We start from the raw sequence: 25763 nt of genomic DNA on the forward strand, positions 1-25763 counted from the left end.
AGACTTGACCATTGCTTTTTGGGTGGCTAAATTGAAGGGGCAAGCAAATGCATTAGCATGCATGTCTCACACTGCATATGCACATCAGAGTCCCCTGGGAGTTGGAGCAAGCTGGGGAGACACTGCGGACCACTGTGTTATGTGTCTCAAGCAGTGCCTCAGTGCTTTTATGAGTGCCATAAAGGCTATCAGAGCTAGTCCTGGGTGTGAAGTTGCACACTGTTCTAGCTGAATTTTTAATTTGCTTTGCTTGGGTGAATAAAATCCAGAAAAGAGAAAGATTTTCCCGAGGAAGTGAGATTTCTGCAGTTTCCATCTCTGTGTGCATGTATCAGGCTGTATTTATTTCTGTCTGGTTTTCCTCCCCGATTTTTGAACTTGTTCATTTCCAAACCTTTATTTTAACAGAGAGTAAGACTCACAGGTATGACTTCCCTACCAGTTTTGTGGAAGCAGGCAGTTGAGCAGAGAAGACAAGCATTATTAATGTCTCCACTGAGGGAAAAGCTAATATGGGAGTTGAGCCTTATTAGACATCAGAAAATCAGTATAAAACTAGGATTCATTTGGTTCCACTCTTACAGAACTGCTTCGTTTCTTCGTTTGACCACTGAGCTGAAAAATCACATAATCATACAGTCTTAATTAATAGATGATCCCCAAAGGAAAGGAAAGAACATGGCTCAAAATTTATATAATTTTATATTTAAAGCATTTTGTTGATGAATAACCTGTTGGTCATTCTTGTGGTATGTGTTAGTTCATACTATAAGGCAATTCAAAAGACAATGTAGGTGGTTTGATTTTAAAAATGTACACTGTATATTTTTTACCTAGTGATAAAATCTCTCAAACAATGTAAGATTGTGATCCATGCACATATTAAATGATGCTAGGTGAATACCATAAAAAAATAATTACTATTATATTGTTCTTTGGCAAGAACCGCAAAATTGAAGTGCCAGGTTTTGCAGCATTTTAGTTGTCTGAAACCAATGCATGAACCTTTGGCAATGGACTTCTTTAGATACAATTTATACACAATTTTTTAGAACCAGGTAGCCAAAATTCTTTTTCCGTGTGGAGTGCATAGCAGTTTTATGCATTCAAACCTATGCTGAAGTGTAGTCTGCTGCTGACCTACCCTTTAAATTATCATCTCAGTATATAAAGTGCTGCTATCTGATGGACAAATGAAGTCACAAAGCAGCCAAGTTAATACCGGAGAGATTGTTTTAGTTACAGCACAACATTTGCAGATACAGCCTGTGTTGAGGAGGAGAAGTGATTTAAACTACAAGGAAAGTATGACTTGTGGTGTTAAGTACAACCAAGGTAATGAAAAGTTTTGATGCCCATGCTAACAACTTGAAGCAATAAGTTTTTAATTAGTTTATCATTCTATTAATGAATTTCCTCATAAATTTCCAACCTTTTTTTTTCTGTGTACATGAAGTAGTAGATGGGGCTACTTTTGTACAAGGAGGGTTTGATTGTTTTTTAGTCAAGAATTGCTCTGGGGCATCACTTGAGCCTCCAAACTGTGGATCAGTTCAAACAAGGACCAACCTAATGATGACCAAGTTCAAGAGGTTTCTTTGCAAAGCCACTGTGAAAGGAGTAGACTGGCTGAACTAACCCTGTTCTCTCACTGTTTCTGACTCAGGCAAATGAACAATTTTTCCAACTATGCTTAAATAAGCATATGTATCAAATATTTTTCAAATCTAAATTGTAATTTATCTCTGTATTTTTAGCAGTTGCTTCCCTTGAAAAGGCCTTTTAAAATGTTTTTTCTCTTCTTTTGCTCTTTTTCCACAAAACTTGTGCTAATGAACCCAGTGTCTCCTACCAAAACTGAGTTCGTTTAATATGACTCCTCACAAAATAAGAAACACAAAAAAAACGAAAAAAAAAGATATTTTGATGAATTGTTTCATGGTTGTCTTTCTGAACCAAGTGGTTTTATTTTGTTTTGATATATAAGGACTATCTCTCTACACCCAGAGAATCCTGAGATAGGATTCTACTGACTTCCCAGGACGTAAACTTGCACCGCTCCTGTGAAAGCAGTAAAGCAGCTGATTTATACCAGCTGAGCGTATGGCCTGTTGTGCACAACACAGCATTGAGGGGAACAAGACATGCTTCATCTTCTTTTTCCAGTGCTTCCTGGGTTTTCTCTCTCTGGCCAAACCCTTAATGTTACAGTAAATTTAAAAGTAAATATTGTTTTGTTTTTGCAGTTAATAGTGTAGGTCAAATCACTTTTCATTAGGCTTGTAAAATTCTACATGAAGAGATGTGTACCCTAAGGTAATGGTTTAGGTTGTTTATATCTACTGTACACTTCCCCCAACATGATTTTGAATTGTATCCTGTTGTAATTAAATAAAAAACCCACCCTACTTCCTGTGTGTTGGTGGCACCGAGGTGATTTAAGTACTCGGGAGGTTCAACAATTAAAATCATTAAACAACGAGTAGTGAGTAAATCTGAAAATGTTAATAGCCTTAGTTTTATCTTTCCTTTTCTGGTCTTCATTAGAGAATGAAAGACTTCAAAGGGGAGCGAGGAAAAAAATCCTCTTTTAACTGCTTTTATGTCATAGGATGGACAAAGAGAAGTAAATAAGTAGATATGGCAGTTTCTCAAAGAGATAGACACAGAGAACTATAAAAGCTTACACATAGAAATATGATGCAAGAAAGTCAGACATGGACAATCTGGTATCTGTCATTTTTTTAGTGATTCTAACATGGAGAAATGAGCAAAAATAGTTGTTGTTATTATTTATGACCCAAACTAGTATTACTACTGTAGCAGATATCAATGAGAAGATCTATTTTTTTTAATGTAGCATGATCAATTAAACTGAAAAAAGGACAAAGTTTCTCTTTAAAGGTGAATTTATGAATGGGTTTTATTTTTATTTATGTGTGGCATGTACCCTTTGGTTCTGCATTTGTCATCACAGTGAAATCAGGGTAATGATGTGGGTGAGAGCAGAACTGGACCCAATTAATTAGGCAGGCGTTGCATGTGCACACCTAGGGAAGTAATCCAATCATTTGTGGGGAGTTAAGAGGATGATGAAATGCTTGGTATGGCTTCACCTAAGACTCCCAAAAACCTCAATTGCAGTTATTACTCCTGAAAGCCAAGGTTGTTCCAGATCCCAGTCCCTTTAAGATTTACAGGGAAGCAAAGTGCCCATAGAAATGTAGAGCATGCCTTTTAAAAAGTGTTTAAGAAACAAGCTGCACATACTAAATTTGTACCTGAATGCAGATGTTGCACTCGAGGACAGTTTTTCTGGTACTGGCACTTGGCACTCACCAATTGTTTTACTGATGTTATTTATTACTGTTCATTTTATGGCATGAACTGTTGTCTTAAAATGTTGGTGGGCCAAACATATTAACTGAGAAGGTACTAACCAGTGAATAAACTCCCATTTGCTAAGAAATAATCTTCCACTTTTGTTTCAAGCAGCCCATGTCGTCAGTGAAGATTTTCCAGAATCCGTGATGCCTGTCAGCTCCAGTAAGGCATGTGACCTTCACAGGGAGCTTGAAGATGAAGAGATTCCTTCGTATATTGAACAGTTTGAGAGAGATGTTCAAGATGACATAATTCTGCTTGGCAGCTTTTCACTGGAACAGGTCAGAGTTAAGAACTGTAAGACAATTTTATCGCTTGCTTCATAACATGATGCTGGCTTGTTAACCTTGTACACCCCAATTCTATTTCTCTGCCTGGTGATACATATATTGAAAGAGGAAAAGATAACCACTTTCATTGGCATGCTTTATGTGACTGGCACTTTGCTAAGCTAGCAACAGGACCTTTATCTTTGTCTCCATTTTAATGTGAATTAAAACAGATTGCCTTAGTTGCTTCTTTCCTAAATAGTGGAATATCTCTGACTGCTCTGGAGCAATATCGCAATTGAGTTTCAATCAAGAGACTAAGCTTAGGACATCTCTCTCTGCCAAATTTAACAGAGGGTTATTCGTCTATCAGTGAGCAAGTTCAAATTGGAGCACATGGAGGATTCATGTAGCAATGTTCATTGTACAGTTAATAAGACTATTCCCTAATTATAAATTTGTAATGTTTTTCAGGGTGGCAAAGCTTTCTAAGGTTTTCTTTTTGTCATTTCATAGTGTAAAGAGGCAGGGTTGGGAACATGTTGACAAAGGCATAAGTTTTCGGGGCTGAAATGATACTTGTGGGCACCTAACTACCATTTGTCCCTTTGAAAAATCTCATACTAAGACTAGAAGACAGGAAGAGAGATTAATTGATGAATCTATCATTTTTAATTAGCAACATGAGAACAGCATGCTGGCTCTGATGGGCTTAAAATAGGTTATCCAGTGACTGATGGTGATCTAAGCTTTTTTTATTTTCAGAAAAATTTTTAGATTTTTTTTTTCACTGCAGGACTAAACCTTATCATTTCCTTTGCATGTTGGTGAGAGACAGAATTCTCTTCCTTACTGCTTTCCTCTAAATCCTGAAGCTATATTTCATTCCTTCAGAGTTTTTATAACTGTATGTATCATGAATGGAAGGTGGTATGGGTAATATTGTTCAGAGAATATGAAATGGGAGGGAAACATGAGGGAAAAGGACTCAGATGGTACTAAGAGCCTCATCTGCCTCAAAGGACTGATGGAGTATAAATCCAGGAATAGGGGAACAGAGAGTGCTGCACCTTTCCAGAAGGTTATAGTATGTCGAGATAACTATGCATATAACTATGCTTGGGCTATTCAGATGCCCCCATAGCTTCATGAGCCTTTGTGACATCTAAAGGAACACAGTATTTTGTTTACACTCCCTCTAGACATGGTCACTGTGAGGCTGATCATCTTACCTGGACTCTTTTTGGAGGTGTTCAGTGAAGTTTGTTTACTAGACAGAAACAATATGTCTGGTCATCACAAAACAACATCCTGCTTTTTAGCTGACAACTGCATATATGAATTCACATGTAATACAATATAATACTACTTTTCTTCCTTATATTATTACAAAACAAAGAAAATCCTAATTTAATGTGATTAATTGAGCTGGTCTACCATGAGCATTCAGAGAGGGACTCTATACTGCAAGGAAGAGGTCTTGAATACCTGTTCTTTCTCTCCATGCTTCTCACACATCTCTAACTTCAGTTGTTCATACCCTGCTAAGGAATTTAGTCACATTGATATTGTATCAGTTGTCACATCTGCATCCTGCACTTCAGAGAGTAAAAAGAGGACCACTGAAAAATCTGTATTCTCTTGTAGATCAGTGATCTTTACATCTGTCTTTTCCTTGCAAACTTACAGAAATGATACATTCAGCCCCTCTGAACAGAAAATGGAAGAGGTGACATGGGAAGTAGAGGCTGCAAAAATGCACATCATGTCATTGGTATTCAAAGACATCTAGCAGTAATGTGAGCATGCTAATTCTTGTTTAGTTGATCTTTATTCTTTAATGGACATCTCTACTCTTTGATCTGTGGATATACCCCTGCAGCATTGCAGTGTCGGTGCCTTTCCACAGCAGACACAGGTTCAGTGTTAGGCTGCTGCCATTGGTCTTCAGAATCTGTTCCTGACATCTTTGGGTTGCTTCCAGCTTTTGTTGCTTGAACATATGTTTATTGGTTTGTAAAAGTCTTTAATTTTCTGCATGGCATTTACTTCTTATTCAGTAGAAAAAAACCCCTTCACTTCTCTCTGCAGGTTTAGTGAGTAGCAGATGTACTTTAGCCAGCATAATTTATGATTAGTTAATTTAATCTGCCATAATGACATAAAGTGAGCCTGAAACAAGCTTCTATCAATTTTGCCATTAGAGGTAGCATAATATTTTCAAATGTCTACAAAACTGAGTAATTAACCCTTGGGCTGAGAGGAGTCTAATAGACATCTCTCTCATATTCCTTTGCTTTGACAAAATGAAAACAAAACATGGGAGCCCAAAGGTTAAAAATAACAAGTGAGAGTTTATAGTACGTGAGACTGGTTTTGTAAGTGAGGTTCAGAAATACATTGGACTGCTGCTGTTTGTTTTTAGGCTGCCAAAAATTCTCTCCAATGAGGCATCTGATTTACACTAGAGCTTTGCTGGCAGCATTGGCATGAAGAGGGTAGCTATGCATCAACTATGTATCCCTTAGTTCATTGTTTTTCTTCTCTGTTTTGTAGCATTACAAAAATGGGTAGCTTTTGTTTCAACAGCAGCTTGGTGCATGAGATTACCACTATTCAAAGTTTTTGAAAGAGCAGATGCATTTTTCAAAATAGTATTTTTTTTTGAAAAAAGGAGTTACTCTAGATTTTGGCTCTGGAACTTCAAGCTGTATTGTTTTAACTTTATGTCCTGTTTTGTAAATGTAAAAGCTGATAGTTGGGGTTGGCAAGAAATACTTAAGGGGAGACCTGATAGATTCTTGTAAAGAAAACATTAAGCAGATGTCCATGTTCTGTTAACAAACACATTAAGAAGTATTAAATTTGGAAAGCAGTGCTGCTTCTTGTGGCCTGCCATGTAGATCTAAGAATTTCAAAGGTCGTAATGACATTTGCTTTCAATAATGAAAAATAAACTCTGTTGCAGGAAAATCAGAACTTTGGGACTGTGTTGTGGTAGAAACTGAGCAGGTACAACCAAGCCTGGGTATGCAGAGTGCCACAGAAAGCCATCTGTTATGAGACAATGAGGGGACACACGCTTATGGGCAGAACTTGATCACACAGAGCAGAGAAATATGCAAAGACATAATGCTGACTTAACATGTTTGTTTAAAGATGAGGTGCTCTCAAAACATGAGACTGATGAGGATGAAGCAAACACTTTTGATTGGGGTGAGACTGCACTTGATGGGCTTTTGGCAACATAATTTTGCTATACATTAATTTAAATGCAATGGAAAAATACCAACTCTAGGATTTTCAGCTGTTTCTGAACTGAGACAATAAAAGTGACTACTCAGTTTTATGTAGGTTTTTTCTGAAAAAAATTAATAGTTGGGTGACTGAAAGAATCAGTACTGCCCAAGAACCAAGAACATCTTTCCTGTTTGGCCACCATCTTCCTGCAACTTGGTCAGTATTCTTTACTAAGGGTAATTTATTCACAGACCCCATTGCTCTCTACAGGTTTCAGATGCTGTATTTAGCCCTCTGTGCAAGGCATAGCACCTTACAGAACTTGATCATCACAACTATAAAATCAGTTTTGATCCATGACCCCAATGAGAATTACTCAAGAGCCTCTGAAAGTAAAGTGCAGATTTTACTCTTCAGTACCAGCAGTTGAGTTATAGTAGTAAGAAATGAGCTATTTGTTGCAGGTGGATAGTAATAAAATGTTGTCTTTCATCAAAAGATTTACCTTTTGGTTAAACAAAGGTTAATGCCTCAGGGTGTTAGACCTAATACTCTTACAGGGTCATTATCATCAGTGCTCTGACTCCTTGCCAAGTCACAGAGATCAATTTATATGATGATGGAGTGATCAGTTTTCCCTTGGTTAATGGTGGATAGCACATGGGTAAAATTTGGTACTATATTAGATGATAAATTTGCTCTCCAATCACAAATTTAATCAGTGGGATCAGACCTCAGTGATAAAAAACACCAATGCACATTTACTTTCATGTTATACCCCATTGGATAATACTGTCATACAATCATATCAGAGAATGGTTTGGGTTGGAAGGGATCTTAAAGATTGTTTATATCCTGATGGCATCTGCAGACCTCCCCTCATCAAAGCTTTAGTCTGATAAGCACTGTACAATCCATTCTGATTGTTCTTCATGAGGATAATCATTGTAAGAATATATGCACCTAATAGTAATGCAGAGTTGAAGGTGACTGTTGAAGGTGACTTTTCCTCAGCCAAAACTTTTTGATATTTGCCAATATTTTAAATGAATGTCATATTTGCCAATATTTTAAATGAATGTCATATGTTAATGAGTTAGAGTTTTTTTGTTCTTGTTGGTTTTTTGTTTGTTTGCTTGCTTGTTTTTTTCCCTGAGAATTATAGGTCTAGAACAGAAGCTGGCAATGTTTCATGTCTTAAAAGTGGGTGACTTCATTTTAAATAAACTACTATATGCTACACTCATTATTTGAGTGTCAAAGCATCTCTACAATCAGTTAGTGTAATGGTTTCCATTTAATTTGTGTGATATGGTAGGAATTATGTGTATCTTCTTTAGCACCTAATTTTCTTTTGAAATCTGTAATTAGCCTAAGCTCATCAAATTCGTTATAGTTCTACCAGGCAGACTGCTCTTGGACTGGTGAAAAAATCCATTTTATTGAAACCTATGTTTTAGGGGAAAAAGCACAAGGTGAACTTCCTGAAGGTTGGGATATTGGGCTTCTGTCCCCTGGACTTCTGATGTTCTGCTCAGTGAGTGCCCATGGCCCTCAGATGTGTGTCAGCAACCATCCAGCAGACCCAAAGCCCGATGAAGATGCCAATATATGTAGCTAGCAGACTTCTCAACTCTGTAGGCTGGCAACTGGAGATTTCTAAATATCTTTATTCTATTGGGCTTGCTCCTGCTTCCTCAGTAGGATCCTGGGAACCCTCAAAATTTCTAAGGTTCCTGCCTCATTGTTTCTGGACACTCAGATATACATTTTACTTTTTTTTTAAAGAATTTTTTTTCCATGGGGAGCATGGAAATTATTGTCACCATAAGCAGAACTCTGGAAAAGTTGTTTTATATGTCTGTAAATAGTCTGTCACTTTGCTGCCACAATACCCATAATATTGATATAGCTGCTCCTTTAAATCGTAATTTTTTCTGATTGCTTTGTTGAGGGGTCATGTGGATTTTTCGTTAAGTAAATATTTAAAGGGAAGTAATGAAAATCTTCTATATTTCTTATGTTTTTCGCCGAAAATGAGTTAACTTAGTTTTTATTGTGTTCTTTCACACTTTAAGATCAGAGGGGCAATTAAGCAACTGAAGTAATTCTGGATATTCTATTGAGCTGGAACAATGAATCCTACAGCTACTGTAAATGATGATACTGCATTTGCTGCTGCTTAAAGTAATCTGACTGGTCAGCTCTCTGGCTCATTATCCTAATATAAACTCTAGTAAGGAAGTCCATTTCTATGGTTCAATAAACAGAAGCAATTGCAAAGATTCTTCAAAGAGAATCAGTGATTGCCAAGTCCTGATGAAGTTTAAGTGACTTCATCAAGTACTGACCACCTGTTAAAAGAAGCAGAACTCAGATGAGGATTGTAAGGAAAGAGTGACTATTACTGATGAATAGAGGCACAAACATGCAAAGAATAAATACAAGGAAAACAAATTTTTAGTTGCTCATATGTTCTCTAGAATTGTTTTATGTCCCCAGGGTTGATTTATTTGTATTTTTAATACATTTGGAGCCAAACTGTAGTCACAGCTGTAGCTAAGTCTAATGTTTGTTAGCTTTTATGAAAGGAGACTCTTTAGCAGCATTGAAAGACTACACAGATTTTGAGCTGCAGATAAAGGAATTACTCTAAATGCTCGAACATTTTGCTTCTGTAGTCTTATAGTAGAGCTGAATTTGTTGAATGGAACCTAAGCTCTATGGCACTTTTTACCTTTACTTCATAGAACAGATTCATTCAGGTGGGGAAGAACCAGACCTCTGGAGGCTGTCTAGTCTAACTTCCTGCTCTTGAGGTACATTGGGCTTTCCATGTGTAATACGACTTTTTAAGGGCTTTGGAGTTGTCCAATTAGTTTGTTAGTGGGAAACATAACCAGGTTATCTGTAAGTTGAGAGATGTAGAAATACTGGGAAAGAGAGGCCAGTTGCTTTACAAGCATGCTTATTTATTTAGTACAAAGGTGGAAAATCATCACTGTTATTCAGCCTGCCAGCAACCTGTTAGCACTGTTGTTTTTACTCATTACTGTGCCAGATCCTTAGACAAGATGCAGCTTTGAGGACTAAGTGGTTATGATGAGAACATATACTAAAGCTAATTTGTTCCCATAGTATGATGTTATTATACAATTGCTCATACCAGCATTCAAATCAGAAAAGGATTTCAACTGAATATGTGAAACAATTTCCACCTATGCCTTTCAGGAGAGAGATGGAATAGAATGTGGGTTAGCAGGAGGAAATCTGTTCTCTACAAAGAAAAATCATTAGACATGGCAACTTATCATTGCCACTGTTGTATTTAAGACAATCATACAGTAAACTGTACTTAAAGTGGTTTTTTCCTCTCTGTAATTAATTTTCATATACTAATTGTAAGTGAATGTCTCTTTTAATTATAAAGTGTTCAAATGCATCTGCATGCTTGAAACAGAAGATTTGAGAGCCAGTACAAATGGAAGTTATTGGATAAAGTTATGGTCTGTGCTTTTTGATTACAATTATAATAGAGACAAATTTGTGAGGCACTGGTTTATTGACAGTAAGGAAAAATAATACGGACTCAGGAAGATGAAATAGACTGTAACCTCAGACCTGGACATGAGTTTTTTGGGGGGGCTGTAACAAGAAAATTAGTTGTTATGACTCAAGTTTTCCCTGTCTTCAAAACAGACCTAAAATTGGACACCTACTTTGGGGAAGGGTAAGAGGATTAAAGGAGTAAAGTTTCGTGGGGGACTTTGAAAATAATAAAAACATTCTGTGCTGAAATTGACAAATATTTTTAAATTAAGGAAGAATGGGAGAAAACCACAAAAAAGTCTCAGTATTTCTAATCAGTATTTCCTTTCAGTTTCCCTTCAGTTGTTTGTGTCCTGATTTGTTGTCAGTATGCAGAAAGTAGAAAAAGATTGTAAAATGCTGAAATTCATTACATGGCTTATGAACACTTTTTCATTGTTAATGTAAACTATTCATTTTAGATCTATAGATTGGCATAGTTCACTCTGGTTTTCACTGACATTACTTGTGCTACATGAGTTTATACTGGACAGAATGGGTTCCCTAATAAAATGTGGTTGGTATCTTTTGTCATATCTTGTTAGCCTATTCCATTATGTCTTACTATTTAGGCTAAGATTACATGGAGCTTCTTAGTAACTGGTGATTTCTAGGCTAATCTGGAGACATCTGAACTTGTGGAACTTTGACAGGCTAATACACTTCTGCTTAAAGTCTCTTTCTCAATGGCAAATGCAATTTCAGGGTTGCATATTTTCAGTTCTTGGCTATGGTTGTCAGACATCCTGATAAATGGCTTTGCATACACTAAAACCACTCTTTAGATTTAGATGAGGACATCAAAGCTTTATGACCTTGAAGCTACACCTTCTCAACTGTGGAATAAGAAGCATCAGAACCTAGTGGTTCTGAAGAAACTACAGGTGACGCCTCTGTGAACAGCATGAGAGAAATGAGAAGAATGAGTTCTCTGTTTTGAGTCTGGGGATGCAAAATCTTTGTTTTTCAGAAGTTGGGTAGCTCTGCAGCAGACATCCCTTCAGAGTTTTCTCAATGCATCTTAAGCAAAGTGATTAAAATTCTTTTAATTTGTTAGTACTATCGTCTTGGATCAAAATTCGGAATGAAAGCACCTCTGAGTTTTGGGGAAATTCAGGTCCTTGTTTATCACGCCTACTTTAGCTGGATCTAGCTTCCATATCTGTTCAAAATTAGTGTCTTTGATATATATGTCTTACAAAAGCATCCACCTTGGTAGCAGAATATTGCCGTCCTGTACTGATTGCTATCTCAGTCTTCACTGCATTGTTAGAGATAGAACAGTGCTTTACGAATTTATCAAAATGATCAGCCTATAATGTTGTCACTAAATCTATCTGTATTACTCAGTATAATAAGGCTGTAGCATGACTAAAGTAAATCTCATTTTGTGTTCTGCAGTATCAAATTTAAAAGTGGGTTTGAGTTCTGTTGTAAAATGCTCGATTGTCTAAGTTTTTAATTTTGTTCTTATGAAGAGTAAATTAATTTTCTATTTGGAACAAAAGTCATGGGGGGTTTACTGTGTTGATTTTTCTTTCTTTTTAAAGAACATGTTTGAAAGTTTATGGCACATTTTTTGGCAGAGTGCACATCAATAATACTACCATATGTCCAGGCTTTAGCACAAGTTTACTTTTGGGTTTGTGGCCATCTCCATGACAAGGTCACACAAATTCCAACAGGAAATGGGTAGTGCAATTTTCAGAGCAGGCCTATGCAGCTATTGACTCATTATTTTCAATGAAGGACACTCATTCCATTTACCACTCATTGCCCCCTTTCCCGGTGATCTCCTTATAGTTAACAAGAAGAGGATAAGTCTCTCAAAATTTCACTTTACCTGAAAAGAACGTTAGCTTTTCTTGCAATATTTTTTTTTGCTCATCTGAAATGGTTCTTCATTTTTATTTATTTTGTGGTATACAGTGCATTAGATATTGAAGTCGCTAGGAGTGAATCTCCATGCAGCAACCAGACTGTGAAGGAGGAGAACTAGGTGGCACCAGTGGGACTAGACAATGGGTTTTGTTTCTAGTTCTGCTGAAGCTTTGCTTAGCAAGCTCTTGCTTATCCCATCTGTAAAAATGGAGTGGACAGCATTTCCATCACTGAAAAATATTCTAGGATGCAGAGATGAAAATTCTAGGTAAAAGCTTTTATCTGGGTATCTTTTTACGGCTAAAAAGACAGCACTACCTGCACTGTGATGTACCAGTGTGGTATCTCAAGGAGTGGAATGAAGGGGAAGCACCAGGATCCTCTGCATGTGAGATCCCTCTGGACAGTGGAAGGCTGCTGGAGATCCCACTGGTGGTGTTTCCTTTCCCTGCCTGCCCTGACCTGGTGAGGAGGACTTGCGGGAAGGTGGATCCCCACAGCACTCCTTGCAGGGAGTGGGATTTCATCAGGGCCAGTGCTCCACTGGCTGTTTCAAATTGCAGTGGGGCAAGTACCTCACCAGAAGGTTGTAATAACAGTGCTAGGACTGACAAGAAAGGAGTGCATGTGTGCGTGTGTGTGTGCAAATATTTTCCCCTAAATGGTCCATTTTTGCTAAACAATAGAAAACCAATTAGATTTTGCTTCAAAGCTTTGGTGAATTTTGTGGTCTTTCTTTTAAGAGGAAAGGATGTGTTTGGGTGGGGTTTTGTTTAATTTCTTTTTCCAAATTGAAAAGTACTCTACAACCTAGTTCTGCCATTTGTGAAGTAGTTTCACACTGAAAACAACAAGTCAGCACTGATTAATGGGATTGAGTCAGGTTCTTGTCTCTGTAGAAACAATACACACCACTGTGTGCCTAGACTGAGCCCAGACTGAAAGACCTTTTTCAAGTAGTGGTCTTGATCATGCTCTTTGAAATCAGTAGATAGGCCATTTGTGTAATTAGACCTCAAGAGAGCAGATGAAGAAACTGAGAAAGATGTGTGAAGGAGCTGGCTCACAGCTAAAGCAGGGGCTGGTATCAGGATGGAGAATAGGAATTGGTGCTGTGATTAAGCCCTTCTGCCTTCAAACAACGCCTTGCTTTTTCCAGTACGTCCCAGATGAGCTCTGAAGGATATCCAGTGGTTCGAAGATTTTAGCCAATTATTTTCTGGAGGGGCCCTCAATGTCTATACAGACTTGAAGCTAAACCACATTTCATGCCTTCTTGTTGGGAACGCCCATTGTCAACAATGGGTTGTTGTTACAGTCTAGACAATGCCAGTGTCATGATGAGAAACAAGCACTCTGCCATGTGTGCAATGGTATATACCATTGAGAAAAAGCACTTGGTTTATTCCAGTAAATCTCTGATTCAAGGGATATTGCAGCAATGACTATTACGCATTTTAAAAAAAATAAAATTGTATGGGCTGCTCTGTTTTAGAAAGCTTACACATTTTTTCCTCTATTAAATTGCTTCCTGGTGATGGAAATGTCTGGGATTTTTTTTTTCTACTGCATCTACTTTCCTTTAGCTTGCACACCCCTGAGGTAATTAGTGTAGGTTAAAATTTACATAACTGACTTTGGGGTTTTGCAAATAGGAAAGATGGAAATTTATTCAAGGTGGTGAATAATTCATTTAAAAGCAAGTTTCCTGTTTTTTTAATCATGTAGAAGATGTATTACAGACTCATAGAGGTTTTCTGAATAGGACCCTAAGCACTGAATTTTTGATAAATTTTTTTTCTTGGTATAGGTAAAGAAATATTAACCATGACTCATTGCACTTTTCCTGTTCAATAAGATTTGAATAAACTTAAAAAATTTATTAGGTAGATGATAGAGCTTTTTAAAAATTATCATGACACACTGTGACAAATATTTTACTAAGATCCAGAAGAAATAGTTTTAAATCATACCCTCATTGCCACTTCAGAGGCAGAGACAGAAAACAGTTCAGTTAATACAGATTCATATTTTCTTTTGAATATTCATTATTTAATTAAGATTAGGAAGATAAACAAGGGGATTGGACAGCTGTGGGAGTCTGGTAATAAAATCCAGTTTTCTTTAAAAAAAACTTCTCTACTACTCTCTCAGTGTAAGCCTGGACTGGTAATGCCTGAATGTTGTTGCAATATTATGGCTACTTGATATTTTACATGAAGTGAATTTTCTATTTAATCTTATTTCTTAATTAAGTGGCCACTTCAAAAATTGCTTTCACAGTCATCACCAAGAGTTGCATCCGGGAGAAAAAATGTGAACCAAGGCCTCCTCCCACTTTCTGAAATTTAGCTTTAACTGCCTCAGCCCAAAACTTGAAACCCCTTTCCATCTACCAGCAAACTCTGGAAACACATGGAATCTTTCCATCAATAGTTTTTGTCATTAAACCTTCTCAGAGATTTTGAGCTCTGTTGCTGGGTGTCAGACCAAATGTCCCAGCCATGGCAGCCTGGTGCCTACATCTCGCAGGGGTGATGAAAATGGTGGCCTTTGCTGCTTGGTCTTTGCTGCCACCAGGATGAGTTCCCTACACCTGAGAGAGTATAGGAATAATCTGTCCTTGCTCTTGACCTGTTTCCTGGTGACTGCAGCCTCCACTGGACTGTGGGAAGTGTCACAAGGTGGGTCTTATGGCTCTAACCATGCAGCTACCAACTCTACTGGAGCGGAGCTCCAGAGCAGAGCCAATTCCCAGTCCTTCCTGAGAAAGTAGCATAGGAGGTCATTTACCAGGCTGGGGAAAGAAAATCAGTGTCAGCATTTGCAGGGATGGGAGAAGATTGAGTCCTGCTCCCTGCTCCAGAGACTTCTAGTGAATTTCAGCCAACTGTTGTCCAGGAGCAGGAGGGCTTGGTTCCCACTAGCAGAGGAGCAGTGGTGAAGGAAACATCGTCCATGACACAACTGCCATGCGGAGAGGTGGAAGATCTTGCTTTGAGCTAGTTTGGTTGCATCACATTTTTAATCATGTATGTGTGATGCCTGACCTGGAGGATTTATTGCATCCATCTCAGAGGATCTCTGCTGGGACTACCAACAAATCCCACTGTTGTCTAAGGCAACCATGATGTTTCTGCTTTAATTATACAGGATTAAATTAAAAGGGTTACATTAAAAGTTACATGCACAAGCTTTTGTTGTTTTTGTCTGTCTTTACACTGACAATTTTAATTTTGGAAATAAGTGGGATGCTTTGCCTTAGTCTTCAGCAGAGATTCTCAAGTTTCCTTAAAACTGACACAAATTTGTCAAAAAATTTAGGGATTTGGAAGAAAGGAGAGACTTTAACTGTCAAAAATGGAGTCTCTGATGGGGAATTCTTCTCCATTGACTATTACAGTCTCCCTACCAAAATGATTTTTTACCTTTGAGGCACAGTGAGAGTAGAAGTGGAGCATAATTTTACACTGTTTAAATGACTGTATAGGGTATACAATGGGAAGCCTTCTTATGTATTGGTAGTTTGTATCTATGTTTTATGTCAATCTCAGGGACACCAACAGAAGATCCAGACATGAGAAATGTTCTTGAATATTCAGCAAGATCTCTGTACTGTTCAGATCAAGGAGAAGAATTTTGTTTTCATGAGTGGGCAGCCCACAGTATGGTTATCGTTTTGAGTTTTTTCACAGAGAACATAGTTTAATAGGTGTGGATGCTAGCTTCTTGATAGAATGACTTTTTGAGCTTGATGTGCAAGGGTAAAATAACTTCAGGCCCTTCAGCTTCATGCTAGAGAGCTCAGAACTGTTGAGGCAGTGGACTGCATACATGAGTTAGCCTCCTACAGATTGCAACCTCCAAAAATGTCAGTCCCTCTTACCGAGAATTTCAAAACAAACCTGGTGAGACAAGGCATCAAGATTTTGAGTGAATTTAAAACAAGGCAAGTTGAGGGCTCTATGGTCTATGCCTAAACCTGCTTTGTGTGTTGTATTTTGGTGCGTCTGTACAGACACACTTGCACATGCATAAACGTTATGTATGCTTATGTATGACTATGTGGTTAGGTGTCGTAAAAATAAGGACTGTAGAACACTACCATGTACAAATATACATTGTATGAGAAAAGTTTTTAAAATAAGGTGAGAGCTCAGTATCTCTTGGAAATAATGCAGTAAATATGGAAAAAAAGTTATGAAAAAAATAATGAAATAAAGTTACAGTGGCTAGAATTCCTCATTGCTTCTGTAAACCTTCAACCAGAAGACCTGAGGCAAAGCTTTGGAAAATTTCACATTTATGGCTTTTATTTCCATGTTTTTTCTGTACATTTGGAAACAAACTCTGGTTTTTTTTTGTTTTGTTTTTGTTTTTGTTTTTTCTTTTTCCTGTTGTTTTTTTGTTTTTTTTTTTTTTTTAATTTTTCTTCTTGACATGTGGGACTCAAAGCACCACAAGGAAGTTTCTCACCGCAAGAAACAAAAGTGGAGAGCCAGGATTCAGGAACTGCTTCAAAGGTACGTCAGATAAGAGCCACTTTGTACTTCCATCTAATGTGCTTTCCTTCTAAAGATCTTTCAGTGCTTCACAGATATTAATGACTAGAACTTCTCCCAGATGAAAGACCTCAGGCCTAGAAAAATTAAGCCTGTGCATTTGAAAGAGGTCTCTGTTTTGGGTTACCTCCATTTTTGGATACTCAGCTTGGGCTGAATTTTTAAGTGCTACATACAGTGCACTTCAAAAGGTGACCAAATGTCTTCTCCCAGCATTTTTGATCTTTGCCACTGAATTACCCTTCAGAGAGTGAAGGAAATAGGAACTGGAGCAAAGTTTTTGTGATCAAGCTATATATGACCTTCAGATAAATACATGCATCAAATTACCTGTAAAGAAATGAATGGAGGAAATAAATAACCCTCATGAATAGAGCAAAGGAAGCTATGTTCTGCTGTGACAGCTGATGAGCAGGCTAGTGAGCACAAAAGGGGTCTAACTTCGCTGAATAAATTATTTTCTTCAATCTAATACCCAGCAAAAGGAAAGAAAGGAGAAAAATGGTGCAACTTTAAAAGAGATCAAATGCGGTTATTTAAATGTTTGATGTTCAGTAATGAAAACTGTTTACCTTCATAATTGTATATTAGCAGCTAATAAAGGCAATAGATACAGTAGTTTAAAAGTAATAAAATCAACAACAAAGTGTATTTAATTTTAAATTGAATTGCAAGCAAATGGGTGTCCTAATGAACCCCTGTGTCAATGCAACTCTAACCAAATTAAGTGAAATTATTTCCATCATGCGAAACTAAGTAAGTACAAAGTTCCAAACAACTTCTCTCCTCGAGAAGAATGCTTTAACATCTCAGATGTTTCAGGTCTATGAATTAGCTAGTGCCATTCATTCACCTTCTGTTACTTCCCTTTAGGACAGCTAGAGCCAAATTGACTTATGGAAGCTCAAGAACAAAAGTTCAAAGGTGGTTGACCCTGTGCTTCTTGTATTCAGTCCTTAGCACTGGAATCTTGTCCTTATTTCTCATCAGTCCTGGCTCGGGCAAAATTTCCATATACTTCATTGTCACTGGCATCTACACTGGCCTTCTGACCGATTCAGTTGCTACTTGGGCATCTATGTGATAAAATTCTACTGGTAGAGAAATCTGGAAAGCAGTTTTGCTGTGAACCAGTGGTAATTTTACTGATGTAAATGTGTACATTTTCAAAAAACCAAAAAAAAGGCAAAAGAAATAGGCAAGGTCTGAGTAGAATAGAAACTGATTTGTAGCAATGTGCCAGGATCTTGGAGATAGGAGCATCTGTTTCAGAAGAGGAGAATGTGTTACCTAACTAGCACATTTTTTTGATGAACACCAAGTTATAGCATTTTCTTTTGTGGCTAAAAACTTAACTCAGTACATTGCTTGGCAACCTAAGAGAGCCTATTTTTGTATATACCCAAGCTGATCCTGCATTGCAACCTTACCTGATGTAGTGATTTCTCCCTGGCTCCATATGACCCCTCTCAGTATGCTGCAGGCAGCTCCCTTGACCTCCAGCATGACACGTGGCTGACCCTCAGCCATGAACAGCCTGCTCAGCCTCCAGGTTCTGAGAGCCACCATGTCCTTCTCTGTGCCTGCCCCTTCTCCACCTGCAAGTGTGGCTGGAGCATCGCCAGCACTGGCGTGACCAGCTGACCCTCCCTGGCCTCTTAAAGCATATTGTAGAAGCAAGAGCTGATGTGTTTTGAAGCCAGCAGAACATCTACAGATGTTTTTACTTAGGGTCAATAATATTAAGATACTGATGCCATGTAGGGACAGAGGAATTACTCATGGTTCTGTGTCTGTTGATGGATGGGATTGCCAAACCATACAGTTTTATAGTGCTTTTTGTAAATGTCTTAGTTTTACATTTGCTCCTGCTGTGTTCTGGGAACAAGATTTTCTCCATAGGGTACTGTGCCTTTTGTGTATCCTGTGCACTAAGCAGGGCAGCATTAGAAGTGTAGGGCTATTCTTGCTGTATTTGCTGGCATTCTGTGTTGCTACATTGACCTCTCTTAAAAAAAAACAACAAAAAAACCCAACAACTTTGAGTTGATATAATTACCCTCCAAATCACTTTAAATACACAAGAAGTTAACATATGAATGACAAGGAAGGTTTAGTGGTTAGCATACAACTGAAAATTTGTGTATGTGCATGTAAGTGTATATACATGACATATAATTTATGTATTTAATTTTTCTATCTATGAAATAAGATATTTTTGAAGATTTCTAAATGACACAAGATTTAGATATAAATTTATAAGATTTTTTTGGATGGGAAAAACAAACAAAAAAAGTAAGATTTTATATATATAATTATTTTTTTTCTGTGGTTTAAAGCAATCAAGTCCCCAAGGACTCAATGGTTTCCAAAAACCTGTCCAAGTTTATTGAAGCTGTCAATCAGTCCTCAAAGTGTCAGTAGAGGCAATGGCTTCCTACTTTAATATTCTCAACCTAGATCCTGAGCCCCAATGCCAGACAGAGCTGATTATAGACAGGCATTGAAACTTCAGGTTCCTTATGTCAACCTGTGGCACAGACTGACAAATATTTGTCTTGTTAATTTTTTATGCTGCTTTTTGAAGCCTAGCCATTTCTCTGCTTTAGCAAACTGTTGTTTCTTCTGAGTGCACTGCAAGTCTTAGGATATGTTCAAGGAAAATATCAAACTTATGTATTTCCAACAGCAAGTGCTTTCTGTGTATGCATTGTAGTTAATTTCTTTTCTGTTCTTCTTCTCATCCAACTTCTGCAGATTGGGAAGTCAGCCACTGAAAACAGAAGAGAATGGAAGGGAAGAAGAAATGATAGCCAGCTTTGGTAACCTTGCAAGTGTGAATACTGGATTAAATGGAGCAGCAGCAGGGCCTTGCGAGAAGGTGAGGTTCTCCATGAGTGCTCTTTTCCCTAATGTGAACTGCTAAATGACTGGATCAATTGTACTGCTCTTTTTCTTTCCTTTTTTTTTTTTTTTTTTTTTATTTCTCTTTTCATAGTTTAAGAGGATAGAATTTAGCAGGTTTCAAAATATGCTTTCCAGCAAAAGCAACCATATGCTTAAAGAGAAGGTCTAAAGCTATTAATGATGAATCATTTGGGCATGGCAAGAGTTCTTCAAAACAGTTTGTCAGTGCTGGCCAAGCAAAGTCTTTCAGCAGGAGATGAGACAGCTATGCCACCATGCAAATGAGACAGGCTTGAAATATGATGAATCTTCTATCTCCTTTTCCTATTCGACTGACACTCGCTTTGAGGAAGGTTGTAAATGCAAGAGAGATTGTGGTATAATTCCTCAGACTGGCGTTTCTGCCCCCCAGTCACTATTCGATTATCTTCCAAATTGCTGTGTTTCAGAGAGATAAAGATTTTTTATGGCTTGCTGACTTGAAACAACCAGAAGAGCCAGAAAAGAGATGGCTAACCGGCCATGCATAGTAATTCCATTGGTAAATGACAAAATCTTTGTTTGTATGACATTTCCAAAATTACTACAGAAGATGAATCTAAAATACAAAATGTCACATTTGGCATGCAAAACTATCACAATATATTTCAGTATAAAATTCATAGAGGCGTTTAATTTAGAATGTGTTTAATAACGAAGGCTGCCTGCATCAGTAATCCTGCCTTGAGGTTTAAAAAGATTGTCTTATTTATTCACATAATGTTAATTTTTTTATATATGATTCAGAAACCAAAAATATTAAGGTTAAATCTTCATTGTTAATTAAGATTTTCTAATTAAGCTGAAAATTATTGTCATTCAGATTAATTGTTAAGTATGGTTTGTGTTGAGAAACAAAAGAAGTTTAACAAATTCAGCTGTTTATTTAACTGCTTAATTTAATTCCAGAAGCTTTCTATCTATATGGAAATATGATATCTCTTCCAAAATAAATCCAAGACAGGATTAAAGAAGAGATTATTAGCTACTGTAGGCTTAAACTGTGAGACCACTAAACCTAGTAGTCAAGGTAGCCATGTGATTCTGAAGTGTGGGTTCTTATAACCAATCGAAAAAAAAGGACATCTATCACTAGTCTTTTCTCCCAATAATAGAAGAAATTGATTTTTTGGGGAAAAGAGGAATAGCATTGCTGATTTTAAGCACTAAATAATTAGTTACTGTAGAAACAATTTTATCCAATCTAGTCAACACTGGAGCCTGACTGGGACTCCCTGTTGTGTGCCTGACCCCTGCATTTGGGCAGCACTGAAGTATCTTCTGGTGTAGTGGGACAAACCTTACATCATTACTCAGGCAAGGTTGTGTAAGGATTGTACAGTCGTGTCTGTTCCCCACAGCCAACCCCCACACTGAGAGGCTGAGTACACAAGGAAAGCACTAGAAAAGCATTTCTGGTACACAGCATTTATTTCATGCTAAACATTCTGTAACTCAGACAACATCTTGTCAACAGCAACCAGCAGACGTTTCCTTCTGTCTGGACTTGGAGTAAAGGTGCCTTTAGGGAGTTGTTATTAAACTCTGCATGTGTTGCACTTTGATTACTATTTTTAAGAGAATCTGATTATATGATAATCAGAAGGTAAAAGGATAGTCTGCATCTTACACAGCACTAATAGCTTTGACAAGGCTAATAATTAGTGTAAAAACATGGCCTGCCCTGTCTTTCACTTTGAGCCTGTGGCCTGCTCGTCGCATCAAATATTGTGCCTGTCTCACAAAGCATGCTATATTTTTGAAGGTATTGTCTTCCAGTTAATTCTGCCTTATTATTACCGTCTAATATCTTCTGGTGTCATACTTCACTAGCTCTACCTTCCCTCCAAGGATGCTCAACATTTTATGAGTAGTATTTGTACTGCTTTTTTTATCTGTGATCTCTATGACTTTTGACCTCCCTAATTGCAGATACTTGGCTAGCAATAAGTAATTGCAGGTTGAACAAGAAATGTGTTGTCTGTTTTTCAGTGTTTGTTTTCTGGAAGAAATTTGTTCTTGCTAATTGTATGATTAAAGTCAGCTCAGCCCATGTTGGTAACTCGGAGCCTTCTCCCTAGGTTGACTACTCCAAGAAGCCTCAGTCAATAGAAATTCACTTCAAATGCCTGAGGGGAGTCAAAGATAAGGTCCCCAAAGGCCACTACACTCTCAAAGTTTGTGTTCTGAGCCGCTTAGGTGGTGGCTTGCTGGAGAGACCTGAACTGAAGGAGCAGCCTCAGGCCAGGACAACGCAGCCTGTTACTCATGGTGGAAACTTCTACAACACTGAAATCTACTTTGGACAAAGTATCCAGACAGTAAGCAACACTTCATAAATATGCTGTCTTTGCTTTGAAAGTTAAAACACATCCGCTCTTTCTCCTTTAGGCTTATATATTTAATGCATTCCATCATGTTAATAATTTATTTAGTATTTTAAGGTGCAATTTAGAAAGGTGCAATTTTTTTCCCCTAGGTTAACCCTCATCACTCACTCTAAAAGTGCCAAATATACGCTACATCATATAGTGTTGTCAGCTAATTTTAAGTTTTACTTTTATTCTCTCTTATCTATGCAGCTTGTCAGCTATGTAATTTGATTTCTGTAAAGTAGCTTTAGAATAATAAATGAACGAGTGGGTGTATATAAACACATGAATGCCCAAATCCTTTTGTGAGTTTTTAGCTCCATTGACCCCCATTTGCCAAAAAAGCAGCATTTGGATTATTTTGGAAGGAGCCCAAACACTTGAGGCTCTATTCTGTCTTTTGTGACTGAGGCACACATATTTTCCTGCCTAAGCATGCTGTGCATGGCAGGATTGTTGTGTGTCAGTTGCTCACTGTTGTAGCTAATGCCTAGTGCTGGTTGAAACATTGGTCTCAGATAAACCCTCTGGCACGTGAAAGCTTCTTTACGGTTTGAAAAACAATCTTCATCTCTCTCAGTGCAGTGGGGGTTTTTTTGTGTGTGTTATGAGGCATTGGTAGAATGACTAGTTTTTTCTGCTTTCAATCATTTATTTTGTGGTATGACCTGAATGGTAGTTTTCCTCCTCCACACCTTCTGTTGTCCAAAGTGTTGCATGGATACAGAACAGACAGGCAGTCCTTATCCCAAAGAGCTTTGGGATAGCAAACCTTTATGTATGCCACTGATGCTTTCAGTTACGTGTGGATAGGTAATTTCAGATGTTGGGTTTGTGACTTATAAAGTGTTACTAAGTCACATTTTCTGCTTTTTAATTGTTTATCACTTGTAATAGATAATGAACAGTGTCTGTAATACAGCTATTGGTGTGAAAGGAATTACATATATGGGGGGGAAACTGTGGATATGACTTTCACATGATGTTAAAACAAATACATGCATCTGTCAGAGAAATCACTGAGCTGTGATTTCTTCCTAGGGAGGATGTGTGCATCCTGGTTACTTTCCTTGGAGATTAAGCATTGTCTTGAAAGGAGAAGACTGGATAGTATGACTGAATGACTCCAGCATGATCTGCTTACTTTCAGCATCATCTTTCTCCTAGGTCTTTGCTACTTTTTGCATTTGCAAGTTTGCTTTAAAGTTCTCTTGGGTCTCACAGGGGACATTTGATTAGCATCTTCAAACTTCATTTTTAGTCTAGTGAACCAGCGTGTAGGTCTCAGGCAAGTTCACTTAAAATACAGGACCAGGAGAAGTTGGATTAAATGACCTTCTGATAATTCCCTGTCTTCAGTACTCTATAATGGACAGCAAAAGCTTAATGTCATAACTTTAGAGAACCTTCTCCACCAGCTCATTTTGAAGACATAGGATGTATTGTACCCTGGATGACTCTACCTTTCTGTTCTTCCACCTTGTTATTGGTGCACAACCTTAAGATATGTTTCAGAAGAAACCCTTGGGGTCTGTGCTGAGATGAGGCAAATTTTAGGCTTCAGATGGTTAACATCTACCAGAAAACTTGGGGTAAGTAGTGACGTCTTAATGGTGAGCTTCACATGAGCATCTGGGTTTGAACACAATCTAATAATATACAACACTACTGCCCTGGGATATATTATGGGGTGGGAAATAGAAGTGTTCACAAATGCAGAATATGCTTCTGTTTTCATTGGCCAGAATAATGATAGGAGTTCAGTGTAAACATGGTGAAAATGAAGATATGCATGCTTGATATTGAAGGAAAGCTTAATTTTAAGTAATATATTAGAGAAATTGTTCCAGAACACTACATCCTTCCAAAAATAATAACCCTGTCATGTCGGCAAAGTTGGTGTCAGCGTGGGTTACCTGCTGCGTACAGAAAGTGCTGGTCATGTAAGTTAGATCTGCCTCAGGGCTAGTCTGACTTGCACACCCGACCTTTCAAAAATGTTTTCTGTTCATTAATCAATGTTCTTTGCTCCAGCTTGCCAGTTTCCCTTCTTTCCGCTCCTTCATTGTCCTCCCTTTTAGTTTGTCAACCTACTTCCCCAATAACCTCTGACTACTTACTAGACAGTGGCTCCTAATAGCTGCAGTTGAATTTTATTTGTCTTTCAGTAAGGCCAGACAGTCAAACAAGTAATTTTTTAAATTTAAATTATGCTGAATGAAACCTGTATGAATGCTTTGGATTGTGATAAAACGCAATTGCTGTTTCAAATGACTGTTTACCATTTTAGAAATAGCAACAAATGGCATAATCTGAATGGGACTTGTTTTAGACATCATTTATAGGATATTTTCATATATTTAGGTTATGCAAGTGGACTTTAGGCTTTGATAGGTAAAGTCTGTGTGACTGCATCATCTTTACCTAGAAAAAGGATTTTACTAGTATAACTTCCTTATTGCTGTTTCATGGTGGGTAAGATCCTATTATAGATAAGACCTAAGTAGTCAGTAAACATTTTTTTTTCACAGTGTATTTAAAGCACTGTTTTACTCCATAGGATTATGTTCAAGTGTTAGCAAGTCCAGATTACATTTTTCAGCTTAATGATGACTTGAAGAGCACAAATGAATTCCAGTATGCAAAACTATAAGTTTACACAGAAAAAGGTGTTTTATTTTGCCATCTTTTTTTAGGTTAGTTCAGTAGACATTAAAATTGTTCTATGGAACAGTTACAACAATAAGAACAAAACCTCACTTTTCAGAATCAAAATATTCATTGGTTTCAGTGGAACAAAAGTTGGAATGTGGCAAAAAAGCTTCTCTTCTTTAAAAAAAAATGTTTTCAGCTATAATTTCAGTTATCGGGACCAAAATATTTTGTGGTACATTGCCAACTTTGCCTACAGAGGAGGAACCTTTAGGAAGATGTTCTTATTTCCTCTTTCTTTGCAACAAATTATAAACATTTCCGAAGCACTTTTCAAGACAAAATATTGCCTGTTAGAAAGTGTTCAGAATGGGGAGTTCAGATAGGAAATTTTCAACTGTTGCGAAGAGCACCACAAGTCAATGAGGTTACCTGCAAGTGACATTTAAAAAGTATTCATTATGCTGTCCAGACACCTCGGAAGTCAGTCTAGCACTGCTGAGCTCCAGAAGTGTGTGAGCACTGGTGCTACACATTTTCCCCAGCGTACCTGGAACTTGGGATGGTACTAAATCTGTTCATATGCATGAAAAGACATCATTGCTGACAGAACAGTTCACAGAACTGAAGATTTTTAAAGAGTATATCAGCTGGTTAATATTTATGTATCAGTGTGGCGAGGTACTAGCAATATTATAACAGTAGCTGGGTACCATTTTGTTTTACTTGAGGGAAATTCAATATGAATAAAACAGCAACTTTTCAAACATGACATTTAATCCACTCATGTAAATCATACCAGGAAATCTATTATTCATTATTAAAAGGGCACCATATTTTTATTACACTGAAAATGAAACACAAATGCT

At 37.5% G+C, this 25763-nt stretch overlaps 1 protein-coding gene across 1 annotated transcript in view; it reads left to right on the plus strand.

Annotated features, from left to right (window-relative positions):
- The window catches only part of OFCC1 (orofacial cleft 1 candidate 1), a 48872-nt gene extending 23977 nt beyond the window's left edge, over positions 1-24895 (plus strand). Inside the window, exons 6-10 of the mRNA XM_029961691.1 lie at positions 3496-3665; positions 16818-16885; positions 19682-19805; positions 21952-22191; positions 24803-24895. Of these exons, the coding sequence (XP_029817551.1) occupies positions 3496-3665; positions 16818-16885; positions 19682-19805; positions 21952-22191; positions 24803-24895 (695 nt within the window). The remainder of the gene's footprint in view (positions 1-3495; positions 3666-16817; positions 16886-19681; positions 19806-21951; positions 22192-24802) is intronic.
- The last annotated feature ends 868 nt before the right edge of the window (positions 24896-25763 follow it).

This window comes from Manacus vitellinus, unplaced genomic scaffold, assembly GCF_001715985.3.
Source record: "Manacus vitellinus isolate BGI_N305 unplaced genomic scaffold, ASM171598v3 scaffold_39_pilon, whole genome shotgun sequence".
NCBI lineage: Eukaryota > Metazoa > Chordata > Aves > Passeriformes > Pipridae > Manacus > Manacus vitellinus.